The 24,129-nt window shown below is 38.5% G+C and overlaps 1 protein-coding gene across 1 annotated transcript in view; it reads left to right on the forward strand.

The window, feature by feature from the left end:
• Positions 1-24,129, forward strand: part of prkx (protein kinase X-linked) — a 218,672-nt gene that overhangs the window by 16,825 nt on the left and 177,718 nt on the right. Inside the window, exon 3 of the mRNA XM_051926670.1 lies at positions 13,440-13,613. Coding sequence (XP_051782630.1) covers positions 13,440-13,613 — 174 coding nt within the window. The remainder of the gene's footprint in view (positions 1-13,439; positions 13,614-24,129) is intronic.

The raw sequence follows: 24,129 nt of genomic DNA on the forward strand, positions 1-24,129 counted from the left end.
CTACTACACCGCCACAAGGCAGTTAAAGAATGCACCGGGCCACATGTTTATTTTTTCCCCTGTGCTTAAAAGACATTAAAAAACTGTTTCTCAACTGTGACTCCCGAACAACTCAGTACGCAAAAAGCGGTCAGAATCGCAAACAACAATGAAAACTCTACGTGACTCACAGGTAGTGATGGGCCGTTCTATACTAAGGTTTCGATACTGTGTCGAGCTTTCGAAGCACTGCAGATTTTAATACTTGATCGAATAATGACTTAAAGATTTAAAGATTTCACATTTTCTTTCTCAAATGTACTTACCTATATCATGGCAAAGTAAAGGGATAAACCTTTATTTTCTGTCTACTCCGTTTTAATTAATACAGACCAAACAAAACATTTAAGGCTATTAAATGTGATCTCAAGAAAAGATCAGGGTTAATTATAATACTAATAACAGGAGCGATTATAATGATACAGTGCAAAAGTAAATACTAATTGAAAGAGCCGGGAATGCATGAGGTGAGGCGTCTTATTTTGTTTAACTCTTGCTATCGTATAGTGCATTCTGCCTGTCGGCATTAATTATATTTATATTTTTTAGACATCAGACACTAGAAGCTGCTGACGAATCCTTCTCTTCGTTGTCAGTCTGTAGCTACGAAAAAATAAAAGCAATACGACTTTTAACAGACGTCATTGAAGTGTATCATAAGTTTCTGTAACGTTAATGAAAATGGCCAGGAGGTGTCACGAGAGAGGTGAGTGTCAAATCCTTCGAAGCTTTGATACGATTTCCGACACAATTGCTTCAAACGTGTTGATGCTTCGCAAGGCTTCACCCCGCCCATCACTACTCACAGGTTACTGAACGAGAAATCAGCAGACTAGCATGACGGATGGGGCGTAATGGGCGTCCTTCCCCTCTCCTCCGGATTTTTCAAATGTTAATTTTTTCCCTGTGCTTAAAAATCATTAAAAAAGCGGCCTGATTATGCGGCGTATGGTACGCCGCGGGTTGGCTAGTATATTTTATTTAGCAGATTTATTTAGCAGTTTTGGCATTCAAGACAATGTTGTGTATGTTTACAAAAGACTTTGAGTTGGATGGTGCAATAATTAATGTTTCTTCCCTACACCTTCAGGGGTCAGAATACAATTCTCAAATGGGTAAGTGTATATAAGTTTGCACATTGTCACCATGTCAGCATTGGTACTATCTGGGTATTCTGCTTTACTCCTGTACCCTGAAGACTATACTACGTGCCCCGAGTTGAACTAGTATTGCATCTAGAATTTGTTACTGTCATCTGTGGTAGGTGCTGGTTCTCTCTGCAACCCTGTAATGGAAAAAGTAGATATGAGTGGACTTCATTTTTGGTGCTTGAAGTGTAACCAAAGTTGTTAAAGGTTATTTGTAATTCAAACAACAGTGTTTAAACATTAGGAAGAAATCTGACATAGAAAATTGACTTAGCAAAGGACTTTGAACTGTGAAAAATAGCACAGCTGATTTCCGTACAGTAAGACCTAAGTTTTCTTAACCTATCTTAAATAATTTAACCGACTTACTCAAGGTCAGATACAGTAGAAAGGATAATGTACAAGTAGAAACTTGTATTTACTTTTTACCAGTTAAACTTTCTTAAAGTGAAATGGGCACCAAAAGCTAAAATTGTCACTGCTATATTTAATTCAATAATGCTCAGTTAAACAAAAATAAGCTTACATTTAAGGATACTTTAAATCTGTTTCTTAAATATTAAATCAAAAGGGACATGTTTTACAAAACTGCATTATATGTGACTGACCTTGTGGCATTTCCAGACTTGTAATAGTGCCAAAGGTCAATGATATGAGAATTCTGTGTTTATTTTTACTTAATAAAACACACAAGAGAGGGGAAAAATAGAGAGAAGACAACATACAAATGAGCAAACAAGACAAGAAGCTTAATGATCTGCAGGACCTTCCTATAAATCTTAATCTCTGTCTGGTGAAAAGGCTCCAACTGGTTGTTGTCTTCCTAAGGATCACATCCTGGCACTCGCCCTTTTCTCCTTCCCTATTTCTCTCTCTTTTTTTCACAATCTCGTATCGCTCCTTTCACCTTCACTCCATCTCTTTTCAAAATTCCAGACCCATCTAACTTTAAACCCCATCTTGGTATAAGTTCTAGAGTAACCTGAAAATTACCTCCAGGTTCAGGGGAGTCTACTTTAGCTACAGATAAAGTAGGGTAGAGCTACTTCTAGTTCTCACTTACTGTAAGTCTGAACTCCTGGGTCCTGTATACTCCTTAAAGGATAAGATAAAGGTGGTCTCCAAGCTGACTCTTGGGCAACACAATTCCTCTGGTCCAAATTGTGAGTTGTCTGCTTAGAGGAAATGCAGTGGCTTCCTGCCACTCCACTACATCCTGTTACTTTACATATTCAGAGCAGCAGACAGTCTAAGCACAAACTTGGTTGCCTCCCGTCTAGAGTCCTGATGGAACATTTCTAGATCACTCTCAGGGCACCACTATTTCTTGGTCCTGCACCTCAGCATCAGGCCACAATTCATTAGTAGAGGGTCTATTATGTCTATGTTACAAAAGGGGATACAGTGCTCTTTTGATGCAAGTATGGTAGAATCTTGGTCGAGTAAAGGTGACTTTCCTCAACTTATTTAATATCGGTGGTGCTTTTTTCCCCAGTAAAATCTCCATAATACATTTTTGCTACATGGACAAAACTTACTAACCTTGTAATGAGGTGCCATGCTGATAGGTGACAACTAAATAGTTAGATATCCATTCACAAGGGTGATAGCTTACAGAATGAGTGGTAATCTGCAGGTTAAACTGTAATATTTTAAACGTGGTCTGATGAAGAATCTGCTAGGAGGTGGCTTCATTTTGCATAGCTGGAGCATAAATTGTTAATGAATAGTACATCCTGGTACATTTCAGGGGTAATGTTACCCAATGACAATCAAGGTTTTAGCTGATTCTTGAAAATTGAATTTTCCAATCTTGAAGCAGGTGTCTCCCCAAGGAAGAAAGAAATAGCTATTTCCTGTTAGGAACTCTGGGCACAAAGAAAGAGATAACAGCTCCTTGAATGGAGAAATAAAAACAAGAGGATCAGAGGAGATAGGAAGATGGGAAAATAGGGAGGCTTCTGCCATAGTGTATAATAGATGGTAACAACATTAAGTGATTTTTATCAATTGCTGACATGTTTTTTTCACATCCTTACCAGTCTCTAGCACACAGTACAATTTACATTCATGTTTGTCCTGTCCTGTACGAGCCCTTTCATGTTAAGTGTATCACACAGGGTCAATGGTGGGGACTCAGCAATTCCATTCTTTAGCCATCATGCCATAGCATTTAAAAGCTCTTCTTAGTAAGGCCCAAGAAGATCTATTTTATTGTATTCTCCTTAAATGTTCTTACTTTGAATAGTCATATAAATTACTGTATACTGAATATTAAATATTGAATGAGGATTTATTTTACCAGTTACGAAATATACACTTATTATAAAAAAACTGGAAGAAAAAATCTGATAAAAAATGAATTACACCGTAAAGGAGAACTTGCGGTGATGGTGTGCAATTTGTGGAATACCGAATGAAATGAAACTGACTTCTATGAAGATACAGAACCTTACAATTTTCACAAAACATTAGGCAGGTAGATATTAAGAAAGGACATGCATACAGAACAGCACAAGTCAAAAAACCTGAAGTTTAACTCTGTACCCCAAACACCCAGACACAACTTCCCACAATAGTTCCAAGTTGAAATCACTGTTTATTTTACACCCATACTTGCCATAAACATCCTCTGCAATTGGGCATGTAGAACACAATATAATTCCTTACCCTTTCTTTTCTTCTTCCACTTGTTTCACTTATTTCCACTCCACTCCTCCTAAGGCTCCTAATCGCACCCAACTGTCCAATATACATATATATATATGTGGACTGGGGGAGAGGGCATCTGCAAGGCACTACCTCCCCCGGGACGTTAGAGTGCAGGCACCATTGATTCCCACAGGGCATGCTGGGAGTCAGAGCCCTACTTTGGGCTTTTACCACACCTGGGAGTGATTTCAGGTTCAATTGATGAGTCACCTGGAACACTCCCTTGGCCAACATAAAAGGAGCCGCCTTACTCCATTTAGAGAGCCAGAGTTGGGAGGAAGGAGGACGATGCTTGTGAGGGAGGAATGGAAGTAGAAGGACTGTGCATTGGAAGGGAAGAAAGGACTGTGAAATGTGCTGTGGTGCTGTATGTATTGTACTGTACTTTGGGGAACAAGGAAGAAGTGCTTTCCCAGCTGTAAACATATGTTATGCTGAACTCATATCTCTGCCTGTTTGTGTCGGGTTAGGTGGCTGTATGCACCCCAGTGGTCAACAGTAGGTCCAGGTTATATATATAAACTGCTTAAAAAAATTATAGGAACACTTATTAATCACAGTTTAGCATCAAGTCAATGAAACTTCTGGGCTATTGATCTGCTCAATTAAGTAGAAGAGGGGGGTGTTAATCAGTTTCAGCTGCTTTGATGTTAATGAAATTAACAACAGGTGGACTAGAGGGGCAACAATGAGACAACCCCCAAAACAGGAATGGTTGAACAGGTTGAGGCCACTGACATTTTTTCCATCTCATCTTTTCTGACTGCTTTTTTCACTTATTTTGCATTTGGCAACGGTCAGTGTTACTACTGGTAGCATGAAGCGATACCTGAACCCTACAGAGGTTGCACAGGTAGTTCAACTTCTCCAGGATGGCACATCAATACGTGCATTTGCCAGAAGGCTTGCTGTGTCTCCCAACACAGTCTCAAGGGCATTGAGGAGATTTCAGGAGATAGAAAGCTACTCTAGGAGAGCCAGACAGAGCCGTAGAAGGTTCTTAACCCATCAGCAGGACCGGTATCTGCTCCTTTGTGCAAGAAGGAACAGGATGAGCACTGCCAGAGTCTTACAAAAAGACCTTGTCTTCAAGCAGGTACAGCGGCTCCGGATCAGAGGGGATCTAGGGGAGAGAGGAAAGGAGAAGCCCCACGCGATGTCCTGAAAGCCTGCAGCTGATCCCACACAGAGGAGGGGGAAAAGTGGCAAGATTGTGTTTATTTCCCATTAAAACACTGCTTAAGAGGGAGTCTCTGAAGAGTGGCCTCATTCCCAAGTGGCAACGGGCACAATATATATATATTTGGTCGTGACCCGAAGTAATTTCCCCCATAGGATTGTATGTAAATACAATTAATCCATTCCAGACCGTACGAACTGTATGTAAATATATTTTTTTAAAGATTTTTAAGCACAAATATAGTTAATTAAACCATAGAATGCACAGCGTAACAGTAAACTAAATGTAAAAACATTGAATAACACTGAGAAAACCTTGAACAACAGAGAAAACTAACATTGCAAGAGTTTGCGCTATAGCGCTACGAACCGCTCGCTATAAACACTTTTTTTAATGAGTTTTAAGCACAGGGAAAATAATGAACATTTGAAAAATCCTTAATTTAATAAACCATCAAGAAAAGTAACATTGCAACAATGCACGCTACGAACTGATCGCTGTAAACAGAAGTGAAGTTGAAGTTAAAATCCAATAGAAAAAAGTCTTCATTAAATACAACGAGGTTAAAACAATGCTCGAATCAGTCTCTTTAAAAACAAGCCCGGTGCATTCTTTAGCTGCCTTCTTGGCCTTATTTGGCCATCCCTCTCTCTCTCTCGCATGCTCGCTCTCTCTCACGCGCGTTCTCTCTCTCGCTCTCTCGTGCGCTCTCTCTCGCTCGCTGCACAAGAAATGCACAGGGAGAGACTGAACACGTGCGGAAATCATCGGCGCGCACAAACCGAAAGGGAAACTGGCTTGTTCGTATGCCGAGTGTGTGGTCGTGAACAGATGCAAAAGTTTGGTCAACTTTTTGGTCATAACCCAATTTGTACATGTTCAGAGACATTCGTGAACTGAGGTTCCACTGTATATATATATATATATATATATTAAAATACATACATATATATATGTGTCTAACCACTGCTCTAATTTCCTATTCTCTTTATAATTTAATTTTAATTATATTAAGGACATAAGTATTTCATGGTCTCTTCTTGTGTGCAGTCTTAGTAGTTTAACACCTTGGGATAAATGAAGTCCAGTATCTATCAATCTTGATTTGCTTTATAGGTTTGCTTTTGGTCATGTGTTAAATGGAATCAGGGAGCAAATTTAATTGTCATTGGCAAGGAAATGTCACAAGTAAGACTACTTCAGAGTACTCAAACAGCCTGCGTCTTTTACTTTGCCCTTCTCAACACCTTGAGGACTTGCAGCATGCCTAGCACAACAAAATCGGAGCTGTTGGCGTCATTGGCAGATTTCCATGTACGCATGCCTGTCACTTCTATTATGGGTATAGCATGATTTTATCTAGCTACTGAGCTGTTTTTTATTCTTATCACTTGACCGTGTTTTACATCTTACCAAATTTGACCTTTGCTGGTCCTCATTAAAATAGAGTTACTTTACTGCCATGAAAAGCCCTTTATTACAGCTGAAGCTGGTTTGGCTAGTTGTAACCTACATTCTCCAGTAAGCTCTAACAATGATGCCTTCAAAACATCTAGCATTAAGGATGATTAAACTTACATTAATTGTTCTGTATTCCCTATTTAGTTCCATTTTAGTGGAGAGATACAGTGCTTTAGGAATCTTTTAACAGTTTACATATTCTTCAAAACCTCCATGTAACAATACAAGGCAAGTAAAACTAAAGTAAGATTTACTAAATATGTGAACTGATGACATTAAAGGTCAATTTACAAAGAGTAAACTAAACAAAAGTCAGTCAATCAACCTTTATTAAATATAGCATCTTTGAAATTTTGAAAATTGTAACAGAACAGGATAAGACAACATTATACACACACAGCAATCTACAGTATCTAGAAATAACCAAGTAAAGTATGCCTACAAAGAATAGAATTGCATAGGAATGAACTGAACTGAATTATACACTGTATTGAAGGCAACATGGAAGTGTGGTAGTTACTCTCACAACTCTAAAGTTTTTAGGTTTAATCCTACCCTGTGCAATGCCTGTATGACATCTGCATACTCCCCAAGTGTTATAACAGATTTTGCTCTGGTACACTGGTTTTCGTCCTACATCCCATAGAACGATATGTTAAGGTAGCTGGTGAATCTGAAATGGACTCAGAATGAGTGTGTGTGGGTATGTTTGTGTGAATGTGTCCTGCAGTAATCTGGCATTCTGTTCAGGGTTGGTTTTTCCCTTGTGGACTGTCCTGTTATGACTTGCACCAACTCTAGTGACCCTGAACTGAATAAGAAAATATAATTAAACACTCCATCAAATAAACAGTACATAACTGCACAGATGGTTATACAAACAATTCAGTAGCTGAACACATATTATAGGCTAAGGGAAGCATAATTAACACTGTATTTTTCATATATATATATAAACTAAAATTCTATATATATATGTATAAAATTTTAGTTTATATATATATATATATATATATATATATATATATATATATATATATATATATATATATATATATAATTTTTGCTTAAAACAGAAAAAGTTAACATTCAGTTCTTAATGGGAAGAGTAACACAATATCTTCAGATGCTAGTTAATCTTAACTATGGTACTTTTTACTCTGATCGAAACCTGAGGGTGTTGTCCAAAGTATTTCACAAATCACAGGTGCACAATACCCTTATCTCTACATATCTGTATCTCTACATATGAAGCACTGCGTGGTTACGTGCCATGCTTAGTTTCACACAATGACTCAGTTGTGGTGACTAAATATGTGACACTGTGAACGTAAGCAGACTGTTAAACATCAAGCCACAAAACCTAAATGCTGTAGTTAGAAAGACTCAAGCAGGGCAGAGGGATATGTATTTTATAGCATACTGTATTCCTCCTTTGTAAACCTTGATTTCTGTGCATTTATTAAAGAACTAACCTTATATTGAATATTTACATGTAGTATAGGCATCAATCCATCCACTTTTTAAATGTGTTATCCATTTTATAGCCTGGGAGTTCAGTGCCTCTTTCATTGGTCAGTTCGTGGCAAGATGCACACACACATCCCCACATTCACTTATACTGAGCCAGTTTAAATTTGGATACGCTAACATGCATTTCCTTTGTAATGCAGTACTAGGGTGTTGTACCGTGTTAGCCATTATGAATGTAGAGAAAAGCCAAGCAAAATGACACCTTTTATTGGCTAACTAGAAAGATTACAATATGCAAGCTTTCGAGGCAACTCAGGCCCCTTCTTCAGGCAAGATGTAAACATTACATTACAAGATTACATCTTGCCTGAAGAAGGGGCCTGAGTTGCCTCGAAAGCTTGCATATTGTAATCTTTCTAGTTAGCCAATAAAAGGTGTCATTTTGCTTGGCTTTTCTCTACCTTTGTAATGCAGGAAGAAAACTATCATACCTAAAGAAAAATGCAAACAAACATGCTTTATTATTTGCATATAGTAAAGTTTATGTTAAGGTATTTTTTACTAGTAACGTAGAAATAAGACTTGCCATCATACTTTTTTTTTTTTTAACTTGCACAGCGTTTTTATTGCTCTTTAATTAATATTGTTTTTATCAGTATGCTGCTGCTGGAGTATGTGAATTTCCCCTTGGGGATTAATAAAGTATCTATCTATCTATCTATCTATCTATCTATCTATCTATCTATCTATCTATCTATCTATCTATCTATCTATCTATCTATCTATCTATCTATCTATCTATCTATTTAAAAGGAATAAGATTCATTGTAAACTACATTGTTTTGCCATTAAAAAAGTACTTTACAAAGCAAAAAGGTCCCGAAACAAAGAGGCAAAAGGTTAACAAGATACTGCATTTGAAAAATTTTCTTTTCTGCTGATAAAGCACTCATTTTTGTAAGACATACAGACTTAAGCATTTAATTTAAGTAAGATTAAAACAGTGGTGAAATTAAATGTAAAATGCATGAAACTGAACAAATCATTATGTCTTACAAAATCACAAGCTTTTGACTGGATATGATCTGGAAATTCAACAATTTTAGGTAGCGGTAACGTAGGCAAAATAACCTACAGTGGTGTGAAAAACTATTTGCCCCCTTCCTGATTTCTTATTCTTTTGCATGTTTGTTACACAAAATGTTTCTGATCATCAAACACATTTAACCATTAGTCAAATATAACACAAGTAAACACAAAATGCAGTTTGTAAATGGTGGTTTTTATTATTTAGGGAGAAAAAAAAATCCAAACCTACATGGCCCTGTGTGAAAAAGTAATTGCCCCCTGAACCTAATAACTGGTTGGGCCACCCTTAGCAGCAATAACTGCAATCAAGCATTTGCGATAACTTGCAATGAGTCTTTTACAGCGCTCTGGAGGAATTTTGGCCCACTCATCTTTGCAAAATTGTTGTAATTCAGCTTTATTTGAGGGTTTTCTAGCATGAACCGCCTTTTTAAGGTCATGCCATAGCATCTCAATTGGATTCAGGTCAGGACTTTGACTAGGCCACTCCAAAGTCTTCATTTTGTTTTTCTTCAGCCATTCAGAGGTGGATTTTGCTGGTGTGTTTTGGGTCATTGTCCTGTTGCAGCACCCAAGATCGCTTCAGCTTGAGTTGACGAACAGATGGCCGGACATTCTCCTTCAGGATTTTTTTGGTAGACAGTAGAATTCATGGTTCCATCTATCACAGCAAGCCTTCCAGGTCCTGAAGCAGCAAACAACCCCAGACCATCACACTACCACCACCATATTTTACTGTTGGTATGATGTTCTTTTTCTGAAATGCTGTGTTCCTTTTACGCCAGATGTAACGGGACATTTGCCTTCCAAAAAGTTCAACTTTTGACTCATCAGTCCACAAGGTATTTTCCCAAAAGTCTTGGCAATCATTGAGATGTTTCTTAGCAAAATTGAGACGAGCCCTAATGTTCTTTTTGCTTAACAGTGGTTTGTGTCTTGGAAATCTGCCATGCAGGCCGTTTTTGCCCAGTCTCTTTCTTATGGTGGAGTCGTGGACACTGACCTTAATTGAGGCAAGTGAGGCCTGCAGTTCTTTAGACGTTGTCCTGGGGTCTTTTGTGACCTCTCGGATGAGTCGTCTCTGCGCTCTTGGGGTAATTTTGGTCGGCCGGCCACTCCTGGGAAGGTTCACCACTGTTCCATGTTTTTGCCATTTGTGGATAATGGCTCTCACTGTGGTTCGCTGGAGTCCCAAAGCTTTAGAAATGGCTTTATAACCTTTACCAGACTGATAGATCTCAATTACTTCTGTTCTCATTTGTTCCTGAATTTCTTTGGATCTTGGCATGATGTCTAGCTTTTGAGGTGCTTTTGGTCTACTTCTCTGTGTCAGGCAGCTCCTATTTAAGTGATTTCTTGATTGAAACAGGTGTGGCAGTAATCCAGGCCTGGGGGTGGCTACGGAAATTGAACTCAGGTGTGATACACCACAGTTAGGTTATTTTTTAACAAGGGGGCAATTACTTTTTCACACCGGGCCACGTAGGTTTGGATTTTTTTTCTCCCTAAATAATAAACACCATCATTTAAAAACTGCATTTTGTGTTTACTTGTGTTATATTTGACTAATGGTTAAATGTGTTTGATGATCAGAAACATTTTGTGTGACAAACATGCAAAAGAATAAGAAATCAGGAAGGGGGCAAATAGTTTTTCACACCACTGTATGTTCATGGCAAAGTGATCCTGAGACCAAGTGACATGGCAGAAGGAAAAAGAAGAGCAGTTACATCTTCTGAGTGTGAAGAACATCATAGAAGGGGATTTAAGTGATGAAGAACGAGAAGTACAAAGACAAACAAGAAATAATCCTAAATATAGCCCGATACATTTTTGAAATTTTAGGTCATGGCAACCTGATTGCCACTTTTCTGGTGGACAAAAAAGTTTATTAACTTTTAATAAAACATTATCTTGGCTCAGTATAAGTGAATGTGATGATATGTCAGTGCATCCTGCCATGGACTGACCACCAAAAGAAGTATCAAACTCCCAAGCTATGAAATGCATAAATGAGTTAACATTTATTAAATGTAATAAAACAAAGGTCTCAACAAGATCATCTACTGTATTGATAATCCTCCAGGACATTGTACATACATGTTCAGAATTCATTATCAAGAGTAAGCATTTTATGTTTATGGATCATCGAACATAATTAAATGTCAGTAACAGCAAAGTGACCTGTGGTCGTGTGTTAAAAGCAAGAAGCGGAACCACATTGTCAAACAAGAAATAATCCTGTATGTAGAGCACTTCAGCAGCAGACACATGCGATGGCTCATAGGCATGCAAAGTGTAAGTTCTTACTTTTGTAAATGACAGACTGACAGTTTATTGTTCTTTAAATCAAGCCTTTTGCAGATTTTTTTTAGGATCATATGCCTGCATGTGTTTTACTAATATTAAGATCAATAACACACCTATTTAGATTTTTCACATGGGGACTGGTAATACAAGTGGTACAAAACACAGAAGACACTGCAGCCCTGACATGGTTACAGACCTCAAATGACTTTCAATATACCTAAAACAATTGGTGGCTTACCATTGTCAGCTATTAAAAACATTATACCGAGTGTACTAAAATATATTTACAGAACAATAAAGAGTGCAGTAGATAGATAGATAGATACTTTATTAATCCCAATGGGAAATTCACATTCTTCAGCAGCAGCATACTGATACAATAAATAATATTAAATTAAAGAATGATAATAATACAGGTGAAAAAAACAGACAATAACTATGCATAATGTTAAATATAGGAGTGATCAATAAATAAAATTAGAAAAATAAAAGTAGAAAAGTACACATACATATACAGTACCAGGAAACTGTTTATTTCCAAACAGATTTTTTTTCAAAAGGTGTGCTATACATAAGACATCATGTCTGAACTCACCTGAAAGACTCCTTTTATCCCTAACAATAATATTAACCATAGTGGGTGGTAAACAATTTATCTATCCATTTTCTGAACCCTCTTTTTTCCCACTATACAGTCACTTGGGGCCAGAGCCCATCCTAGTAGCCAAATGAAACTGCCTTAATGCTTACAGCGGCCAGTTTATGGCACAAATTTAAACGTCTGGAAAACAAACTAGATAAACATTTAAGCCATCACAAACACTAGAAGAATGTGCAAATTCCATTCAGCTATATGTTTTCCAATCCCCTGCGCTGGTATCTCACTTTATACTCGGGCCTTAACTGAAACTTGACACCTTTAAAGAAAGAGTGAAGGCCTGCTAGCAGAAGCTACACAGTACCAATGCCACACACCACGGTGCCACATTTGTTTTTCAATATATTTAGAACCTTGTTACTTTGATTATAGTATACAATGAAAGCGATCGTTTTCGAATTGTTGAAGTAACGCTTCCAGTTCCGAACAGCACTGGAAACCCTGACACATAAAGCTCTCATATTCGCGATCACCCCGTGGCGTTTATTTGACAGACCTACATATTACTAATGTTTAAGGTCGTTTTTTTTTTTTTTTTAATATTGCGAACATATTATCCTCTCGTTCTCCCTCACGTCCCCTTCTACGCCCTTCAACAACATTCATTCAACAATCCATGTGCACGCGCGCATCACACAGGAAAAGCGACGCCTGCCAGCCGCCCGGCAGATCTTACTCCGCCTTTCGTCGACACTCATTGGTCGAAATGCTCGCGGGCGAACGGTGATTGGTTTTGTAGGCCTGTCAGTTAAGACCAAACTCAGGCAGTCTTTTCCTTGCGGGAATGGATGTGTGAAGCAGTTTGAAATTGTAACCGAAGTAGAAAGGAACATCCCGTGTTTGGATATATTTGAGGTGGAAGGCAGGAACTGTTTCGTTATTTCAAATCGAAAAACAAACCAGAAAACGAGTGGAATATAATAACGATACTATTAAATTTTTAATACGACGCTGTGTTTCCCCTAATTGGAGGATCACGTCCGAAAGGCAGTGGGGTTGGCATCAGATGAGGAAGTTTGAGAATTCTTGTTTTGGGCAAGGTGGTTAACACTCGAAAAGCTAAGTCAGTCTTGTTTTCCAGCTTCACTATCAGATATTTAAACATCAGCGGACAGTTTGCAGTAGTGAAACTGAAAAGGAAAAAGGGGATTGAAGACTGGCATGGCGGAAGTCAAAACAAAGGGGTTGAACAAAAACCTGTGAACGTGAAATTAGAGATTAAAGACCCGCCGAACTCCTGGAACAAAGCCACGACAACCGCAACAACACATGTGTGGTCATTAGGGAGGAAAGGAGTCTGGCCAAAACCGCTGTCCGACCAATGCAGAAAAGATGGCAACGGCGAAGACGAAGACTTTCCCCGGAGTGATCTGCACTGCTGCCACGAGTTGTGAAGTGGGCACAGGCGGGAAAGAGGCGGAGGCAGCTGCCGCTGCTGCTTCTCCTCCTGGGGCAAGCAGCGGCGCGGCTCACTGCGCTACCACAGCCGCTGCGGAACATCGCGTGTACAGGCTGGAGGACTTGGACACTGTGGCGACAGTTGGTGAGTGAGAGGCTTTGATATCGTATGGGCGGATTGTTATATTTTAGGAAAACACGTACCGATTTTAAAAGTGACATGTGACTAAAGTAAAAAAAAAATTGGTGTCCTGAGTTGAAAAGCTCATCATGCTTTCGTAATTCAAGAGCTTTTCGTGGGCGCCTCAGCTTCTGAAACGACAGTAAATGTGACAGACGAGCAATCTCCGCATGCATGTGCATGTGGTGGCGTTTGAGAGAAAGGCTGATGTGACTCGCACAGGGGAAGGGCAGGCAGATGGTCCCTCCATCTCCTAGCGCTCAGTAATGTGACAGTTTCTTGTGTGAGAAAAAAAGTCGAAGCTCTCGAGTATCCCGTTGTTTTTTGACTGTTAGTGGAAACGAAATTGCACATGATTTTATCAATATTTTAATTTTGGCGAAGTCAGTATCAAGTTTTACCATACTGTGAACTATTATTTACAGCGTCTTTTGCCCAGCACCATTTTGATAAAGTATAGGGGAGCAGAAGGTGAGATGTTGACATAGACAAACCGCTTATCGAGTGCTTTCCATAGAATAACACTGCAAGATTCTGAAATAGCAAGATATATGTAGTGGGATCCCCTGAGGCTTTGCCTTAGTCTGAACTCTGCAGAATCTGAGCACATAATACATGCTTTTCTGGGGCAATTATGTCCGAGATGTGTAAATGGCATACATTTCATTTTTTCATTGGTTGCTGGCAGGTGAAGGAAGTTGTCTATTTGTATACACATTCTGAGCCAAAATCACTAATAAGCTGAATGTTTGTTTGCTAGTAAAAAACGTTTTTAAAATAATAGTAATAATAACAATAATAATGGACCGGCCTAGAAAATGACCATTAAACTGTCAGAGAGAGAGAGAGACATTTACTGCATCAGGAGCAAAATGGGATTCCCTTTTCCTCCAGAGTAGGCTGAATTCTTCAAGACATGGATTCAGTAATTTTTCACAGGATTTTTTTGTTTCTTCAGCCTGACGGATCAGGCAGACTTTTCTTTGACCCTTCTGAGCATCACTGTTGCAAATGAATGTTATTTCAAAATATTTAGAGCCATTTGGTTAGCTTGAATGAGCTTGGTCATCCTCTTTTGACCTTACTGGCTTTTTAGTAATGTTTTTTCAAAACCCAGAACCACCACTTAATAGCATTTTTTTTTTTTGCTTATTGCACTTTCTTCTTTGTCTTCTTCTTTTGGCTGCTCCTGTTAGGTGATGATACAGCGGAACATTTTTTTCTATATCTTGCTCTGTTACACCCATCACCTGCATGTCCGCTCTCACCACATCCATGCACCATCATCTCTAAACTCTACTGTAAATAATGCTTGACAATCCTATAAGGGGTTTTGCTTCTGTAAAAGTTCTCTGTCTGGCACCAACATTCATAACAGGATCAAAGTCACCTAGATAGTGTATTTTAGTGTTTGGTCAAATAACAGCTAAACCTCTTAAACAAGTCTCAGTGCTACATAGTTTGAATGGTAGTTTAATCATTGAGTGGTAGTTTGGAAGTGTATGCTATTTTCTGTAACAAACAGGTGTTCCTAAAAAAGTGACCCCTTGCTGTAAATCCAGATGACAACACTAAACAGTTTAATACAGATTATTATTTATGTTTACAAAAGTGCTGTGTTTTACTATGCTTGTATATTAAAATGTAAGTAAAGAATCAATTTGTTAGTAATGTAACAGAAAATAAAGTTAATGAACAGTTGCCTTAAAATGCCCTAAAACTTTCTGTGAAAGAAATGTTGGCCTTGTGGTGAAGGTGCTCTGCAAGTGTACAATGGAGTCAAGAAGATTGATGTGAGGCTCTGTGTGTTTGTATTTCTGTGACGGGATGCTTCCTAGAATAATGGTATTCTGCAGTTAATGAAAAAAGAATATTAGTTAGCAGGTGAAGCAGAAAGAAGCAACATAAGGTTCACCATCTGCACATTTGCAGTCTCAGTAGAATATCTTCACTCAGTTCCCTCTTTAGGTAGTGGTCAGCATGTGGATTAGTTTAGCTCTTTAAACTTAGTAAATATGTGAATTCCTGATTGTTTTTAAAGATGTTGTTAAGAAGATCTCATTGTGATAAATCATAAAAATGTTAGTGCTCTGTGTACATAATAATTATGAAAATTTAAAACAAGAAATATCTTGCTAATCAGCTGTCCTACTATGATTGTGAAATTCACACCTAAAAAAGCTGCTGCGTTTACAATACAGACAGCATGCTTTAGCAGTGTTTGCACTTGGTCAGTAAGTTGTTTCAAGTAAAAAAATACAGGTTGAATATAAGGAGCCAAGCACATCTAACTATGAAAGAACATTTTTATTTTATCCATCCATCCATTTTCCAACCCGCTGAATCCGAACACAGGGTCACGGGGGGTCTGCTGGAGCCAATCCCAGCCAACACAGGGCACAAGGCAGGAACCAATCCCGGGCAGGGTGCCAACCCACCGCAGGACACACACAAACACACCCACACACCAAGCACACACTAGGGCCAATTTAGAATCACCAATCCACTTAACCTACACATCTTTGGACTGTGGGAGGAAACCGGAGCGCCCAGAGGAAACCCACGTAGACACGGGGAGAACATGCAAACTCCACGTAGGGAGGACCCGGGAAGCGAACCCAGGTCTCCCAACTGCGAGGCAGCAGCGCTACCCACTGCGCCACCATGCCACCCTCTGGTCATCATACCCGCATAAATTTATAATATTAGCATTTCACACCTCAGATCATGCAGTAATTACATCTAGCCACAATCCCTCCTCAGAGCTTATCCCTTCACTTTACCACTCAGTGCCCCAGTTCTCTGTGAGAAGCAGTTATTAGACCTCTTCATTTAACACTTGCTATTGTTTTTCAACCCATAAGGATTTTTGCCTTCAGCCTAGAGGTGGTTGTTGAGAAGGATCCAGCGCACTGCAGAAAAAGATTTCAATGAGAACAATCAGCTTAGCCAAGACTGTAATTAGCACTTGGAAGGTTGCTGGTTGTAATCCCGTAAACTCCAGAAATGACTATACTCCGTTGGGCCCTTGAGCATAGCCCTTAACCTGCAATTGCTTCCTGCTGGGTATGAAGTTAACCTACATCCAGCCCTGCAAGCAGGTCTTCCAACTTGCAAGGGAATAATTTGGGGGTTGGTGGCACGATTGGCAGTTCGCCCACTGTGGAAAACGTCACACTGTTCCAATGTGGTGCTGAGGTGTCGCCCACTGCACGGCTGCACTCAGGTCCCAAACTGGGTGGTTTGTCGTGTGGTGGGTGTGGAAATGTGCTGTAATCAGCACATGATTCCAACCTCTCTCTCTCTCTTTCTACCTCTTTCAAAGTATAATAGCATCAGTATTTGAAGATGCCCAAAGTGCTACAGTCTGAGAATGAATTTCTAACATTAGTGTAATAACAACATTCTATTTGAAGAACTTATTTTAATGTAACAACGAACATTTACCTTACTAATTCTCATTATAATTTTAACATTTCTGTTATTTCACCTCTTGAGGTCAGTTTGTGTGTATTAAAAAGCTTCAGCTTCTACACGTGTCCCTCAAAAGCTCATACAGGTAGGGCCATAAGTATTTGGACAATGACACCTTTTTTCATAATTTTGGTTCTGTTCACCACCACAATGCAATAATGTGATTGAAATGTATGCTTTAAGCTTTGAATTATGGGGTTTACCAAAAATGTGGTATGAGCAGTTTAGGAATGACAGTCATTTTGTAACATAGCCCTCCCATATCAGGAGCTTAAAAGTACAGGTATTTGGACATTTGACTGACAAGCTCTTCCATAGCCTGGTTGGAGCAGTTCCCTCATTATTTCATTAATTATTAGGCCGGTAAAAGATCTGGAATTGATTCCAAGTGTGGAATTTACTTTTGGAAATTGTCAATGTGAACTCTTGATATGAGGTCCAAAGAGTTGTCAATGCATGTAAAAACAGTTCATCCTTAGCCTGAGTAAACAAAAGAGATATAATAGAAACCATTTGGTGGATTCTTTAAAAGAAGGAGCATATTGGTGAACTCCTTCATAACATTTAGCCAAACCAAGAACACTCTCTGAGAGGTAGACCTATCATTGCCAAAGTCTATAATCAAGGAAACACTTCAACAAAGTAAATAGAGGCGATTTACCACAAGGTGCAAACCACTGATAATCTTTAAGCATAGGAAGTACAGATTAGACTTTGCCAGAAAACATTTCTTAAAAACTTGTTTATTTTTGGAACAGTTTTCTTTGGACAAAAGAAACTAAGATCAATACATACCAGAATGTTATAAAGAGAAGAGTATGGAGAAAAGAAGAAACAGCTCGTGATCCAATTAATACCACATCATCTGTGAAACATGGTGGAATCAGTTTTATAGCATGCTCATGCATGGCTGGGAATGGAAGCCAGTCACTAGTGTTTATTGATGATATGACTGCTGGCATAAGTATCGGGATGAATTCTGAAGTTTACAGGGCTATACTATTTGCTCATATTCAGCCAAATTCTGCAAATCTGATAGGACAACGCTTCACAGTGCAGATGGACAGTGAGCCAAAACATACTGTGAAAGCAAACAAAGTGCTTTTCAATGCAAAGTAGTGGAATATTTTTCAAAGACCAAGTCACTCAACCAACCTCGACACAATTGGGCATGCATTCCACTTAATGAAGATAAAACTGATGGCAGAAAGTTCAACGAACAAGCAGAAACTGAAGACAGCTGCAGTAAAAGCCTGGCAAAGTATCACTAGGGTGGAGACCAAGAACTTGGAGATGGCCTGGGTTCCAGATTTCAGGCAGTCGTTGAGTGTAAAAAATTTTTAACCAAATATTGAAAATGATTATTATATTATGATTGTGTTTGTTTTTCCAAATACTTTTAAGGCTCTGGAAATGGGATTCTATGCAGAAAAATGGTTGTCATTTCTAAATGGCTCATATGATATTTTTGAAGTATAGGGGTATTATACCCTGTTAGCCATTATGGATGTAATGAGAAGTCAAGGCATAATGACACCTTTTATTGGCTAACTATTAATATTACAATATGCAAGCTTTCGTGGCAACTTCCTGAAGAAGGGGCCTGAGTTGTCTCGAAAGCTTGCATATTGTAATCTTTTTAGTTAGCCAATAAAAGGTGTAATTTTGCTTGACTTCTCATTACACAATATTTTTGGTAAATCCATTAAAACTGAAAGTCTACACTTCAATCTCATAATGATTGCTTAATTTCAAATCCATAGTAGTGGCATACAGAGCCAAAATTCTGAAAATTGTGTCACTGTCCAAATACTTATGCACCTAATAACTGTACCTTGTAGTAGTGTCTGACTACTACTACTGTTGTCGCTGGTAGAAATCCATGTTTAAATTTAATAGTTATACATTTGTTGTAGAGAGGATGATATGGTAGTGCAGCAAACTGTATCGTTACCTTGGAGCTTATGGGACCTGTTCTATTGCTTTCTATGTGATGGACAGAGCTGCCCCTTCCTATATGCACAATCATGTACTGTGTTTGGGGCAGGTACATATCGAATGGTGTTATTGTTGTTTCATGAATCATCGAATTAACGTCTTTGACAGTAATCTATTGTGATCATTTTCCAGTAATGAGCAGAGAGGTGCCTGCAAGTCAAAATCAGAAGCACAGAAAAGAAAACAAAAATGAACACACAAAGAAGCAGCTTGTGTTGCACTTGCAGATGTGTTTAGAATTTGTCTAACTTCAAGCAAACTAACATTACATCAATCACCATTAAACCAAAGCTACCGGTTTCCTGGAGTAACTTTAGCATTATGTGTAATAGTTTTGATATCAAGTGTTTAACAGAGATTATCTGATGTTGTAGTACCCAGCTGACACATGGACCCGACCTTGGGACCTCTACATGTTGTTAAAAGGCTTCTAACCTTTGTCGATATATGATGGATACACTTGTAAATTTAACCAACACATCAGCTCTCCTGCTTATTAGTTAGTTAGTTATTGGCTCAGTTGTGAAAAAACTCCATGCTAGCAATTTTGACATTCAGAAAGACCAATTAGCGCCGATTATCTTCAACTGATGATTAATATAGATCAATTCTTAAGTGTAGGTGATATATTCACATGTTCATTTTTTAAATATCTAAATATTCAGCTTCACTTAACACTGTATTTACTTCATTAAGTATGTTTATTAAGCACGTCCAATAGTATTAGTATTTTTTATTTTAATATTATTTAGTAGTATTTTATATTTTAGTAGTAGTAGTATTAAGATTGTCGTTTTTGTTGTTATTGTATCTGTCACAAGCGATACTTTTGGCTATATCAAGTAACAAAGAGTAACAGCACATTGATACCCTGGAACATTATTATTATTACCAAGTAGTCTTTCATTTATAAAGGATATATATATAATTCACATTAAAGCTGTTATAAGAAGTACTAATGCGGTGGATTCAGGGATAGACAAGTTGGAGAGTTAGGGGGATCCTCAGAAGAAGATTCTGCAGTTTGGCTAGATGCAGTACTGGGTGTGTGTATACTTTCTCTACATTTAAAAAAAATGTTTTCTCCCCAAACAAAAGATTTGCCTTTCATATTACCACATTGATCTTGGAGGTATTTGCAAAATTGCCCTGTGATGTTCTTGTATATCATCCATGGGTTATTCATTCCTAGTGCAGACGTGTTATATGCCTGAAACCTTGTTGGATAGGTTAGAGAGGTGCAGAAAGTATGGTGTTAAATATCAAGGTTTCTGCATATGGATAGTTCAACTCGGGCAGGTCATTTCAATCAAACTATGGTCATTCTATGTCAAATCAACCAATATTCCCAGAAATCCCCCACACTTTGGTCATTAATAAATTCTGAACAGAATACCAGGTGTACCCATGTTACCTTTAAAATTATTTTGATGCAAGATCAATACTTTCCAAGATGCAGCCAACTTTGTGAGGGAGACAGGTGTCAAATTTGACACGGCTTTATTTTTTCATTAATTTCACAAAACCATATCTCAAGAACTAAACAACCTAGCAGGCTCAAATTTTGCATACTGGTATCTTTATAGGTATAGTACCTAGCACAATCAAAAAGTTTGTTCCAGGTGACACCACTTGGTAATAGGAGACCTTCAAAAATGGAAAGAAAAATATTTTTCATCTTTGTCTTTGCCACGTTTAGGTTTTCAGAAAGCATACTTGTAACTGATACAGCCTGATGATTTTTTTTCCATGTTTAGATAGCTACACAGGGCTTTTCAAAAGGTTATAAACAAACAAGACACTGCATCAAGGTTTGACCAGCAGACCTCTCAAATTTGAAAAATCATTTTCGGCCGAATTTTCAGACCAGCTTAATGTACTGTGGGAATGTTCAGACATTTTTAAAATTATTTTCCTGTATCCTACATGAACCCTTCTTTCTCAAAAAAAAAATCTTACTATTCTAATGTGAATCTTTCATTTTTATTTTTTTTATTTTCCATTCTGAACACTGGTTAAATTCACCATTTGTTAGTAATGGTAATCATCAAGTTCTTCATCACTAACTTGGGTATAAGATTAATGGAAAAAAAAAATCGCCAAAGGCACTTTAAGCACAACACATGAACAACAGCTGCTTGATTTATCATTAAGTACAACATTATTTATAATGAAATGTTAACATCTTGGTATTACAGCAGCAGAATGTGACCCATTTCATTTTTGTTTCAATCGAAGTGCAGAGTGTACACCATCTTTGTCTTTGAGATCAAGACGGTACTGCCTCCCACTGATTGTTGTAGGTCCACTAAGGAGTACAATAACACACCATAATGGCACCCGACAAATGTTGTCTGTAGGTGGCCAATGGAAAGACTTTGCAGAATAGTTTGGATGCATGAAACATATCATGATGTCTGATTCCGCTTCACTCTTGTCATGAATCACACCAATGCAGCATTTTTCATCATACATGCAGTCAACATAGTCTCAAATAGGACACTGGTCTAATGTGGGGGATGCATCTGATCCATCAGGAGGTTGATTGGGAGAGGGCAGGATCTCAACTGCTGCTTCAGTGGTGTATATTTGGACAGTCAATTGACTGTCTTCATCAGACACCTGGCTGACTTTGAGTTTGCCATCTTCTGTAGGGATGGCATTCTCAAGTACTAGGTACTCTTTTGGCCATGGAAAATCACATTCTGTGTTCAGCAGCATTAGATAAGACATCATCATTTGATATGAAAAAAAGTTTGACATTTTTGATAACTTACTGATTAAAAACTGAACCATTACCATTATTGACAGCCTGTGTTTAGGATGGAAAATAAATATGAAAGATTTGTAAAAGAAAAGTAAGGTTTATGTTTTGAGAAAGAAGGGACAATATAGAATAAATGAAATATTAAAAATATTATCTGCACATTCCCACATGCCGTTAGGGTGCTCAGAAAATGAAATTCGAAATGATTGTTTGAATTTGAGAGGTCTACTATTCAAACCCCGATACAGTTACTTTTATGTTTATTGCTTTTTTAGAAAGTCTATATACTTATCTGAATAAGGGAAAAAAAAAATCAAAGTCTGTGTTGGTTACAAGTGTGTTTCTGTGGCCTAAACATACATAAGGCAACAACTCAAATGATTGGTCAGTTTCAACGGGCTGCTTTGACTGTGCAGGGTCATCTGGACCAATTGTTTTAACTTTGTCACTTACTATACCTGTACCAATTAATGTACCAGCGTGGAAAGTCTGATCCTGCTCGGTGGTTTAGTTTTTGAGCTATGTATTTGTGAAATTTTATGAAAAAAAGAGGCTGAATAAAGTCAACACCCCCCTTCCCTTGGTAAACTGGCTGTACCTTGGACAATATACCTGGTAATTTTTCCAGAACTTTTTGAGTCCAAAGTGTGTGGGCCATTGGTTGATTTGACATGGAATGAACCCACTAACATTTCCTATTAAGCCTATCCAACATGACTGTGGAATGAATTTAGATCAAAATGTGCAGCCTGCTGTATTCTGTGCAATGATATAGTACAGATGTTCCTTTGAACTAAAAAAATCTTTTAAGCCCAGGACATGTTTGCTGTTCACTACAGGTTTCCTGATGCTACTTTTTATAACTCATCTGAAGCTGTTACTTTGTTATATAATGAACATTCTATCACAATTTTAGCTGACCAGTAGTCACTAGCCCTTCATTTGGCCACAATAGCAGTGTCAGGTTATTGAGTCAGCACTTTGCTATGTTTATCTCCTGCTGGGATGCAAACCACCCATGCTTCAGTACTGAAAAAAAAAATAGACAAAATCCTAGAATGTTTGAGCAAAAAGGTTAGCTATGTGTCCTACTAGATTTTGTATGTTCTTGATTGCAAAATTTGTGTATTTAGTGCAAGGATCTTGAAATCTTAATGCAGAGCAGCTCGGCTCCATTTTTATTTTACTTTATATTAGGTTGTCATTAGTTCCAAAGTTTCAAAGCTGTGGAAACAGACTACAGTTATCCCAGTAGCTAAGAATAAAAACCTTAAATCTTTAAATGACTTCAGACCAGTGGCACTGACATTGCTGATTATAAAATGATTTGAAAAATGTACAAAGATGAACTTAACAAAGAAAACTCAGGGTTTATTAGATTAATTTCATCTGTTCTGTAACCACTTGGGATGGCATCAACACTCATGCAAGGAAGGTGTTTGTAGACTTCTCAGCTTGTAATACTCTCCAGCCCTACCTTCTTAATGCTGCCTCCCTAGCACACCACACCGTGTAGAAGAGGGCGCTCGCCACAACTGTCTGATAGAACATCTGCAGCATCTTATTGCAGATGTTGAAGGACGCCAGCCTTCTAAGGAAGTATAACCGGCTCTGTCCTTTCTTACACAGAGCATCAGTATTGGCAGTCCAGTCTAATTTATCATCCAGCTGCACTTCCAGGTATTTATAGGTCTGCACCATCTGCACACAGTCACCTCTGATGATCACGGGGTCCATGAGGGGTCTGGTCCTCCTAAAATCCACCACCAGCTCCTTGGTTTTGCTGGTGTTGAGGTTTAGGTGGTTTGAGTCGCACCATTTAACAAAGTCATTGATTAGGTCCCTATACTCCTCCTCCTGCCCACTGCTGATGCAGCCCACAATAGCAGTGTCATCAGCGAACTTTTGCACGTGGCAGGACTCCGAGTTGTATTGGAAGTGCGATGTATATAGGCTGAACAGGACCGGAGAAAGTACAGTCCCCTGTGGCGCTCTTGTGTTGCTGACCACAATGTCAGACGTGCAGTTCCCAAGACGCACATACTGATGTCTGTCTTTAAGATAGTCCACGATCCATGCCACCAGGTATGAATCTACTCCCATCTCTGTCAGCTTGTCCCTAAGGAGCAGAGGTTGGATTGTGTTGAAGGCGCTAGAGAAGTCCAGAAACATAATTCTTACAGCTCCACTGCCTAGGTCCAAGTGGGAGAGAGATCGGTGTAGCATATAGATGATGGCATC

Source organism: Erpetoichthys calabaricus, chromosome 4 (genome assembly GCF_900747795.2).
Source record: "Erpetoichthys calabaricus chromosome 4, fErpCal1.3, whole genome shotgun sequence".
Taxonomy (NCBI): Eukaryota; Metazoa; Chordata; class Cladistia; order Polypteriformes; family Polypteridae; genus Erpetoichthys; species Erpetoichthys calabaricus.